This window comes from Typopeltis vanoorti, chromosome 12, assembly GCF_054136105.1.
Source record: "Typopeltis vanoorti isolate ZY-2024b chromosome 12, IOZ_Tvanoo_1.0, whole genome shotgun sequence".
Lineage (NCBI taxonomy): Eukaryota > Metazoa > Arthropoda > Arachnida > Uropygi > Thelyphonidae > Typopeltis > Typopeltis vanoorti.
Window position 1 is genome coordinate 18,822,014 of NC_143560.1, and position 12,032 is coordinate 18,834,045.

A 12,032-nucleotide genomic window follows, 5' to 3' on the forward strand; every position below is an offset into this window, starting at 1 on the left:
CGAACCTAATCACGTGGGAAATTAATGTGTTAAGAAACAAGATAAAGTGTCACGACTGCAACATAGTTTCACTTTCAGACATATTTTAGTTCTTTCTCCTTGTTTTTATATAATATCTTAAACTAAATGTCCCAAAAGGTGCAGCATAAATACAAATATTAGGGATACTAAGGGGAGAATTAACTTAAGTATTAGTAAAAATTTTGGTGATATCTCGAGCATAGATAAGAGGAAAATAGATAGAATAAAAATCATAAATTGGGACACAACAATGGGCACTAATGTTATAGATCCAGGACTGAGCTGTTATGTTTGTGTATGAATGCTAGAATTATAAGAAAGAAGGCAAATGAAATGGTTGCATTCATTGAGTTTGTTCACCCAAAAATTGTTGGAATAAGTGAGGCATGGTTGGATGAGGATGAAATCCTGACAGGAATAGAGATGGAAGGGTATGATATATTTTGTGAAGATAGAATGGGTAAAAAGGGAGGTGGAGTGCTATTGATGATAGAAAAAGAGTTATGTCTATACAAGATAGAGATGCAATGGGAAATAGTGGCAATAATTTTGAGGCAGTATAGTGAAAGATAGAGGTAAATAGAATGAAATACTTAGATATTGCTATAGACCTGGTAATGTGGATGGTAGTGACCATGAAATGTATAATCAAATTAGCCAAGCAAATAAGAAAAGGGTGATCATTATAGATGATTTTAATTATGGCAATATAGATTTTAATTCTTGAAATTATGGCAATATAGATTGGGATGTTGAGATAGCAATTGGAAGCAAAGAAAATGAGTTGCTTGAATTTTTGAGGGACAATTACCTTAGGCAGTATGTAACAGTGGGCACACAAAGATTTGATTGTCTTATCATAGGATGTTATTATACAGTATGTCACAAAAAAACAGTACTGAATAACTACAACAATATATGTTATTCAGTACTGTTTTTTTGTGCCGAACCATAAATGAGGTGTCAAATCACTCTCAAGTTAGTGAGAGTGACCATGAAGTGATTACCTGGGTGGTTGCCAGCAGTGCGAGGACTTCTGTGAGTAAAGAGTATATGTGGAACTACAAAGCTGATGATTATGAGAAACTCAGGAGACAGCTTGCAGGTGTTGGGTGGAAAGGAGGTCATTGCTGCTTGGGTGATATTCAAGAACTATCTAGCAGAAGTGATGTCTAAATGTATTCCAAGGGTCAGAAGGAGAAATAAGGGAGGTGTGAAATGGATGAATGAAGAGATTAAGCATGCAATACAAAGGAAAAAGGCATTATGGAGGCAACATAAGATGAGTAGTAATAATCAATTCAATGAGGATTACAAAGAAAAGGCAAGGAGGGTGGTGCTCAATTGGTAAGGATAGCAAAAGTGCAGTATCTGCAGCAGTTAGTTAATAAAGCCAAAAAAAAAATCCTAGTGAGTTCTTTCGATATGTAGTGTAGCCAGCAAAAAAAAAAAAAAAAAGATTATGGAAAGATGATGTTAATTGGAGAAAATGGTATAAGAACAACTGCTGTAAGAGGATATAATTCAGATATTTAATGAGCAGTTCATAAAGGTCTTTTGTGAATGCAACATAATGGAAAGTTTGAGAGCAGTGAATAATGATGAGTAGAGAGAGACTGAAGTGAGCAAGAGGTATATGGGGGAATTGAGCAAGCCTGATGTTAATAATGATATATTCCCACGTATTTAGAGGGAATGTGGCAGGGAATTGACATCTTACATTGGGTCAAGTTCCAAAGGATTGGAAGAAAGGCAAGATTGTGCTGCTCCATAAGGGAGATGACAGAACTCAAACATCCATGCTGTTCATCAATTATCTTTGATGAACAGCATGGATTTACTAAAGGAAGGTTATATTTTAGTACTTATCTGTTTACTTATTCCAATAAGGTGACAGCTTCATTGGACAAAGGAGATGGATACACAGTATACTTGGATTTTGCAAAATATTTTGATAGATTACTGCATGATCAATTGAATTAAACTAGAGCAGATGGGGTTAGATATTAGACTAGTGCATTGGATTGGAGACCGGCTATCTGATAGGTATCAGCAAGTTGTGTATGGGGAAGCAGTGGTGTGTCTCAGGGATCTGTTTTAGGGCTATTGCTGTTTAACCTGTATGACACAAACAGAAATCGTGGTATAACATGATGGAATTTCTTATTGGCTGTGTGTTGCCCAGTTAAATAAGACCCCTCTGATCGTAGTACTGTTTATATGTTGAACATCATCTATTGTGTCAATGATGTTAGTAGCACAGTATTACAGGAATCCAAATTGAACTAGATATATTTATAAAAAATGAGTAAAAATTGAAATAAGAATTTTGAAAACTTAAGTTCAAATGTAAAATTAAAGAAAAAAATGAATAAAAAAAGAAATAAAAAATGGGTTGCTGCTTAATCCATTAAATTAAGAGAGAGAAAGAAAAGTTTTCTTTCAGGTGATAAGTCTTGCCATGCAGATTATTTTATAATATTCTTAGCATGTTAGGATATATGCTATATAAAAGAAGTATTATTTACTTAATCCATTTTGTTAATGGGTTAAGTAATTTTGTAGTGAACTGACTTCTGAATGAACGTATTTTAATTCTTAAAATATTATAATTAAACATTAAATCTCATTTGTAACAACAAGAATCATTTCCTTATTGCCATACTAGAACTAAAATTAAAATATTTCAGATATGGAATGCCATTACATCAGGAGAAGCAATCTTGACTCCCTCTTTAATGTCTCGATTTGTTTGTTTGGCTTTTGCTGTAAGTAATTACTTTAAATGATCATTATCTTTATGAATTTGATAAACAGTATTTTCTGTGTATGCATGTTTATTTTGGGAATCCCAAAATTTATAAAGATAATTTGCCTCTATCCAATTACTGGTATCAATTCTTCAAAGTTTATCCATATAGTTAAACATCTAGTTAAAAAGTTCACAGGACTATTTTCACCTTATGTTCAGATTATTATTATAGGAAGAAAAAGGTTACAAACTTTCTCTAAAAATTGCATAGTCTTTCTTAAACATTGTATAACATCAGATTATTTCAATTATAATGATACCATATATGAATGAACAGAACCAGCCATAGGCAGTCCTCTTTTCCCAGTTCTAGCTAACATCTGTATGGGAAACCTCTAAGAAAAAAGCCTTGGAAGAATATCTGCTATATTGCCAGCCTGGTTGGCCAAGTGTTTAGCATGCTCGCTTTCCAACCAGCGAGGTTGTGGGTTCGAATCCTTCCATGGGGAAGAATGTTTTATAATTATCTTTAGGTGGGAGATGAATTTCATTGCCTGGTGTGATACCACCTCCTGCTTATTGGAAGCCTGAAGTGGGTGGCTTGAAAAAGTTCCATGTTTGGTTTCTAGAGCCAGGTTTCTGGACTATCTAAAAATAAATAAGAAAGATTACAAAAATATATATAAAATTGATAAAAGTGGCAAAAAACAAAATTCTTCACCCACCCATGGTACAAAATGTACTATAGGTTTATAATAACCTTTTGTGGGTGAGAACCACACATAAATATTGATGACATTTTCTTCTTATGGGGCCATGGTCTCTTAATTTTTTTAGACTACATCAATATCCAGCCTGGTTAGGTTGAGTGGGTAGCATATCTACTCCCCATTCGGTAGGCTGCATATTTGAATTTCTGCTATGAGCATGAATGTGTATGATTAGCTTTAGGTAGTAGATGAATTTCATTACCCAGTGTGAGACCATTTCCCCTACTTATTGGAGGCCTGATGTGATTCAAAAAAGCTCCATGTTTGGTCTCTGAAGCAGGGTTTCTGGACCAGGTAAAAGTGAATAAAAAATACAAAAAAAATGATAAAAATTGATAAAAATAGTGAAAAAAAATCCATAGCCCACCCATGGTATTATAAGTTACAAACTTTCATAGGTGGGAGTCACATTAAAAAAATGCATAAGGTTTGCTATTGAACTAGAGCCAAGGAGGATTGCTCTCTTTCTTAGATTTAAAATTGGCCAAATGTTCTGGAAAACTAAATTCTTTTCTACAGTAATCCAATATGGAGATACCTCCATCCCCTTTCACACTGTACACTGTACAAATAATAAGTTATAATTATGAATCTTAGTGTGATTGTTTTTTTTTTGCCTTAAACTCTTATAATTAGTTTCAGTTTTGTAACTTCATACTTTTGGTACTTGCCACATGCTCAATTCGAGATTGATATTTATGTTTAAAAAATAAAGTATTTTAGATTAAACTGTGCTTACCAGATTTCTGATATTTGAAATAATTTTAATAGTATTTATTTAATTAATGAAATTTGTTAAAGTACAATAACACAGTTGTTTGTCATAAGTCATTCTCTTTTTGGTAATAATAGTGTGCTAACTGGTATTAGCTTCTCCCTTGCTATTTTGCCAAACATTTGCATATGTGCAGCAAGAGATTCATGAGATTCATGCCAAGACTTAGAGCATCACTATCTAGTTATGATATGAAGGGTGAAAATTAAAAATGGAGACCAGTAGATTTGTTTTGAAAGCTCATGTAAATTTTTTTACTACTAGAATACATAACAGCTATCTCAGAAAATGAATTTCTAAGCAAAAGTGAATCCTATGGCTAATGGATTAATAATGTATTAAATGGACAGTACTAGAATTGGACATATTCAATAAGCATTATTTTTCAATATTCAAAAGAAACGCTAAAAGGAAAGTTTTTTCCGTGTTAAGGACACAAGTGATATGATAAATGAATTATTATTCAGAAACCAGTTAAGTAGTTAAAACAGTCTGAATTGTAAAGAAGCACAAATGAAGAAGAACCATATTTTTCTGATACATTCTATGTATAAGGCATTAAGAAAAATTGTTTTCACTGGTAAAAGATAATTTGTGATTACACTTCCTAATCTGAGATTACTGGAGGTAAGATAATGCTCAATGTGAGAATGGAAGGAAAAGAAAAGATTTATGTGCTGAATGAAGAAACATTGCATAGTCTTGTATGCAAGTTACAAAATTCGCATTTTGAGAAAAGGCCTTATAAAATCTTGGTCTAAAGAACAGTTATTCTCTGTAGAATTTTAGGTGAAAAATAAGATAGTTTGGTAGACTGATAGTTATATGTTAATGCTATTCATTAGTGTATGAATGATTAATCTACTATAATTATATAAAAAAAAAAAGTGGTTGCTTAAGAGTCAAAGCCAGATAACTAGGAGGAGACCGCTCCAGTCACCTTTATGCCATGTGGAGAACTGACTGGGGCTCCTGACCTAATGTCCAATCCTCAGGTGACACATTCCATTACTAGTTATCTGCAGGGTACTGAACGAATGAAGATGGGCTGGCAATTGAAACTTAGCTGACCAAATTGTATGAGATTTTGTACCAGATAGGGCATTGCCTGGTTAAACAAGGCCCTGCTGTTTTCATCAGGGAACCTGGGTGAACTGTAAAATATCAGCTGCTGGAACAAACTCCACTTAACATCTGGAAGGACAAACTTAGTGTCAGAAGAATTGAAGATAGGAACTATCAGCATAAGGAGTATCAATTGAAAGGAACTTGAACCTTCCGAAGAACTAGAAAAGTACCACCTGGACACAATTTGTATTATTGAGACAAATAAGACTAAAACAGGGAGATCCTACTAAATAACAAGTACAAGTATAGGATGGTAAAATGATTAAAATTGAGCAGCTTTAACAGGCAAACTGTAGACTCAATTACACAAACATTGTTCAGGAAAAAATGAAGCAGTTTGACAAGAAAACCTTCAAGTCTCAGTGACAAACTCAAGAAAGCATGATTCAGCTAGGCAAACGTGTGGTGATGCTGTCTACAAGAGTGTAGAAAAATAAGATCACTATGATGTACACAAGAAGCTATCTTGGAAAAGAAGAAACCATACTGGAAGCACCTAGCAAATAGGTTGACAGATGCCCTAAAATAATACAGAGAAAAATGTAAGAGAACTAAGCTTTGTTTATAAGTAGCTAAACAAAAGATAGAGAAAGCCTTCGGTAAAAATGTACAAAACAAATATGAGGAAATTGGCAATTCCTATATTGGATTGGTTCTGTTTCAGTCAAGCTAGTCATTGGCCACCCCTTTCACTAAAATACCTTACTTTAATCCATTAAGCTTAAACACAGTTTTCTGAAATATCCTGGAGTTTATCAAATGTGATGTGATTACAAGATCTTCATTCTATGGACAGATTGAAATATTGAAATATTTCAATATTGAAATATTGAATAACAACACAGAATACAGAGACATGAGGCTATACCACTATCCACAGTGTTATTGTCAGCCAGTTTTCATGATGTCCTAGCACAAAAGACACCAAGTTCTTTGGAATGTATCATTGGGATCTTATCTTCTGCTAAGACAAGAATAAGAGGGAAAAAAATCTAAGTCTTCTGAGATTGAAGAACCTTTACTCTTAAATTTATTCTAGGATTTATATTCATATCTGAAATCCTCTAACTATGATGCTGATATGCAAACATAATCCAGTATGCACAATAATAAGCATATGCATACAACTGTTTTATACAGGGTAGCTCATAAGTCACGAAGAGGTTTAAACATTTAATAACTTTTTATTTAATTATTTTTATACTTTTTTTTTTGTTATAATGAAACACAGAACCTGGAGAGTTTTTTTTTTTTTTTATCTTCAGGTTGAGAAACCTGAAAATAAAAAAATAGTACAGTAAACCCTCGATTTAATGGACTAATAGGGGCTAAAGGGTCTTCGTTAAATCATGAATTTTTTAAAAGAAAAATATCTGTATACTGCAATTTTATCAATATTAGCACTGTAATAACAAAAAATTGTTTTACACACACTTTTAGATAAGTTAATATGAAGTTAATGTTCGATCTTGAGGTGCTTGATTCAGGTAATTCTGCTTTGAAAAAACTATCAAGTTTTTTTGAACTTTTGAATTCTGCTGTTTTTTTTACAATTAACTCCCTAAAATTATGAAAATGTGGGTAATAAAACTGCTGCAGAAAGTCACGCCACACAACAAAAGAACCAATTACAGCGTGATTGGTGTGATCACATCCTAATCATTTGCCGAACATGTTTTATGAGTGGTGACTCATTTATGTCAGCTAAATTACTACAGTGTTTTTCCAACATATGATGGCCTATTCACCAAAATTGGTTAAAATAACAGGAAATTAATAACAAAAAATAACCTGTTAATTTAATTATAAGCAAATCTTGGTTAAAAGCATTTTAAAATTAACAGGGTGTTAATTTTCACATGTGACATACGGACCGGAAATTTTGTCCATTAAATCGAGGGTTTACTGTATTTAGTTGTGAAAAACCACATCCAGTAAATGTGTTCCATATTCGGCTTCACAAAGACTGAGCCCTTTCTACAGTGTGTTCCATGACAGCTGTTAATGTTTCTGGCTGCACTGTTTTAATTTCTGCATGAATGTTCTCCTTCAGCTGTTGGATTGTCTGGGACTCGTTCACATGCACTTTTTTTCTTCAGGTAACCCTATAGAAAGAAGTCAGAAGCCAACAGATCTGGATACTGCTGAAATCAGTTTCTGGAGAATGCTAATTTTCAAAATAAAATTGCACAATTTTGGTTCATTGTTGGGTCGTGAACATTTTCATAATTAAATTTTCTAAATGTTCCTTAGAATACATGAAAAAAATAAAATGAAAAAATTAATAATCAAAAAAGTTATTCATATTTTAAAACCTCCGAATCCTACATTATTCTGCATTTATTGACACCATGTTATTCATTTTGCTGTGTTCTGCCCCTATACATATTTTAAGTTTCTTAAGTTTCTTACACACATGAAGAAGTCTGTTGCAATAAGGATGTGAAACTATTCATGTCAATGTTAAAAACAACACAGTATATTTTGTGTTGCTCTCTTTCCAGCTTTAGTTGCACGCATCATATATGTATGTGTATAGGGTGCATGTATGCACGGTCCTGCTGTAAAGATATCAGTTGTAAAGAAAAAAAAAAAAGATGAAAAGGTGTGTGATTGTTTTCCTGCATACTGACATTTGTTATTACTGCAGTGTAAATGACTTACAATTTTGTTTTGATTAATTTTTCTACAGAAAATTATGTGATTGAAACAATTTTACAAATTTTATTAGAGATCCTAAACAACAAATTGATTAAATTTAATCTAACCAGTACAAAATTATTATCAGTTTGTTTTGCCAGATTTTTCCAATAAGAATGACAATTTAAAATCAACATCAAAACACACAGACATCTTATTGTATGTATTCTAAATCCAAGTTGTTGGCTAGAGCAGTGTTATTGTGATATATAATTTTGACACTCATTCCTTTGTCCTTCTGCATATGGTATGATTAAAATAAAAATGACTCATCGGATTTTTGTAAGGATTTCAAATACCAGTTTTCAATAAAACCTATTCAACCAGAGTTGTAGAATAATTTGTACATGAAAGGGCAAAACAAAGTACTAAAAACTGATTCTTTTGGAAACTTATAAACAATGGAGTAGGAAGTCAATGCCATACATAGAGAAATATTTTGGGAAAGTTTGAAGAAAGGTGTTGGATTTATAATAATAAGTACCTGCTGATTTCTGTTTAGGTTATACACTACTCATTATTAACACCATGTTCCAACATACAAATGCAGTTAACTCGTGTGGAGAACACTATCCTATCTATCCTTCTCATCTGTCAAGGGTTGAGTCCCCTCCTAATGAGGGGTTACTGGTGTATTAATGCAACCGGTTTGCCATTCCTCTGCTGCATCCCCTAAGGGTGATATTCATGACTGTATCCATGTGTGTTCATGGGGTTGGTTTACCTGCTTGCAGGATGAAAAACCCCAGATAAACTGGGGGGGGGGGAACCCTGCTGTCCACACCCAAGGCTAGCTAACTTCGCTATAGCTGAGGAAGATCCTTGAGCTCCTCATGTCATCGACAGGAATCAAACCTAGGACACACCTTCCCCAGCACATGTTTGTGATGATCATAGCCACTCGGCTAACCACGTGGATGTGGAGAATGCACATACACAAAAATAAGTCTTATATTATATGGTTGATAGCAATATCATCAGACTCGAACTGTTTCAGAATATAAGTGTAGACGAGATTTGAAATAGGAAGTGATCTAGTTTTGAGCAAGATAAGTGATGGTTGTCACAAATTTAAAGGAAATCATACATGAAACTTAAGTTAGAATCTAAGTTTTTATGATGCAAACTGTACAATCAAAATATACAACTGTTATTGAGAAAAGCAAAAGAATTATTATTATTATATGGTATTTCAATGGAGTCTGGAGACTCGTTGTGGGAGACCCAAACTAACTACAGTAATACTCCCTTTATCTGTGGTTTCAGTTACCCATGGTCAAACCCAGTCCATAAATATTAAATGGAAAATTCCAGAAATAAACAGTTCATATGTTTTAAATTGTGTGCTGTTCTGAGTAGCATGATGAAATCTTGTGTCATCCTGCTTGTGACACAAATCTTCCCTTTGCAGCGTGTTCACCCTGTATATATCCACCTGTTACTCACTTAGTAGCTGTCTTGGTTATTAGATCAACTGCACAGTATCACAGTGCTTCTGTTCAATTAATCCCTATAGTATTTTGCTACTTTTATTGCAGTATATTGTTCTATTTTATTATTGTATTATTGTTATTAATCTCTTACTGTGCTTAACTTATAAATTAAACTTTATCATAGGTATGTACGTATAGAATAAAACATAGTATATATAGGGTTCAGTACTATCCGTGGTTTCATGTATCCCTGAGGAGTCTTAGGGAGCGTGTTCCCCATGGGTATGGGGGCAGAACTACTGTTATATACACAAAATAATACCTCTCATTAAACTCATTCACTGTCAGGGAACTTGTAAGTAATTCTGGCAAGCCATTCCACTCCTTCATGACTCTCTAAGCAAAAAATCTGGTCCACACACACACACACTAACCACTCAACTTCCATGAATGGGCCCTAGTTCTCTGACTGTTTGTAATATATTGAAAAATTTTCTTTATATCAATTTTATAAATCTCCTTTAATATCTTAAAAGTTTCTATCATGTCCCCTCGTTTTTGCCTATCAACTAAACTTTGTAATCCACAAACTTTCAGCCTATCCTCATAGGGAGTATTCCACAGACCTGTCACCAGCTTAGTCACTCATCTCTGAATCTTCTCTACCACTTCCTGGTCCTAAAGAACCAAGAAACTCAGGTTACCAAATCTGTACACAGTAGTCAAGATGTGGCCGAATCATAGCCTTGGAACAAGGGATAATAACTTCCCTATCTTGTTAGCTTGATTTTCAAGCTAACAAGTAATCTTTTGATTACTTGTTAGCTTGAATTCAACACCCAAGTAATCTTTTGAGCCATTTTAACAACTTTTGCTGTATGCCCTCTGAATTTCAACACTCTGTCCACCGTTATCACCAAGTCCCTAACCTCATCAATTTCATGCAGTAATCCAGTAACATTAATATGATACACCATATGCAACCTGTTCAACCCAGAGTGCATAGCCTTACATTTTGCAACATTAAATCTGTAATCATTAACTTTTGCCCACAATGTCAATTTATTTAAATCATCCTGCAGGATAACTACATCACCTTTATCAACTATTGCTCTCCCAAGTTTTGCATCATCATCAGCAAACTGAATATTCCCTCTTAAATCTTTCCTTATATTATTGATATATAAATTGAAGAGTAGTGGCCCTATTTACAGAACCCTGAGATACTCCACTAGTCACCCTCATTCTCTTAGATTCACTCCACCATTATACTACTTCTGGTGTCTGTCTGTCAGTGTCACCCCTATCCATGCTACTAACTTCATTTCCATTTCCTCCAACTTTGGTAATAGTCTTCCATGTGGAATTAAAGATGAAACCATCAATATGGTTTTGTCTTTAATTCCATTCCAAATTTTCTTGAAGCTATTGAAAATGGAGGAAACGGCATATAAAAGGAATTATAGATGGTAAGGGTGACTTAAAAAAATAAAGAAAGTGTAAATAAAGTGGGAGTCAACTCTGTGGGCACAGACCTGTAGAACAATTGGAGCAATGCCATCAGGTCCAATAGATTTTTTGGTATTCATTTTAAGCAATATTTTTCTTTTTCATTTCTTGCAGAATGTCAAATGTGGCATTGATCAAGAATGGTAGAGGGGCATTTACCATGATCAGCTATGCAAGAATTAGAGAAGTAGGAAACAAGGAGGTTGGCTTTTTCTGTGGGTGATGATGCAACAGTGCCATCTGGGTGTAATAATGGTGGGAGTAGTGTTGAGCAGAAGTTAAAGCCAGTAGCTTTGGCTAGATCCCAAAAGGCATTGCTGTTTGGGCGGGATGCAAGTTTTAGCTCTCTCAAAATCAGTTTTTGATGGGGTGATAATTTTTTTGCAGCTCTTCCATGCTTTGGTGTAGGCTGTAGGAAGATGGAATTTTGGATTCAAGCCAGTTGTGGGTATGCCTGACTCTTCTTTTGTACAGCCTTGGTACACCTGTGGGAGAACTAAGGCTTAGCTGGGGGACAAGAATTTAGGGTGGAGTGGGAAATAAATGTTTCCATGCTGATGAGAATTATTTTGGTAATTCTGCACACAGCTTTGGCTCAGGTGGATGGAAACCAGTAATCTGACAAGGAAATGAGGTGTAGAAGTTGCGAAAATCATCCTACTTGGCTTTTGGATAATACCATACAATGTTTGGATGTGAGTAGGTGTGTGTATATGTTGCTCCATGGGGAAGAGATCTGCACCACATTATGGTCTGAGCTGCCTAGAGAGTAGACAAAATTCATAGTGTACCTAGATGGGTCACTGGTGAGGAAGCAATCCAAGGTGTTTGGGAGTAATTGGGATTGTCTGGTATTCTGGTGGGCATGTGGACAATTTGAGTGAGATCATTTGTGATTATTATTATTATTCAGGCCTCCATGGAGTCAAAAGGCTCATCGTAGG

General features: G+C 34.4%; 1 protein-coding gene across 5 annotated transcripts in view; it reads left to right on the forward strand.

The window, feature by feature from the left end:
- Positions 1-12,032, forward strand: part of Atg7 (Autophagy-related 7) — a 350,749-nt gene that overhangs the window by 102,150 nt on the left and 236,567 nt on the right. For all 5 annotated transcript variants that reach the window (XM_090402077.1, XM_090402076.1, XM_090402073.1 and 2 more), the window contains one exon: positions 2,712-2,789. In XM_090402077.1, coding sequence (XP_090258203.1) covers positions 2,712-2,789 — 78 coding nt within the window. The remainder of the gene's footprint in view (positions 1-2,711; positions 2,790-12,032) is intronic.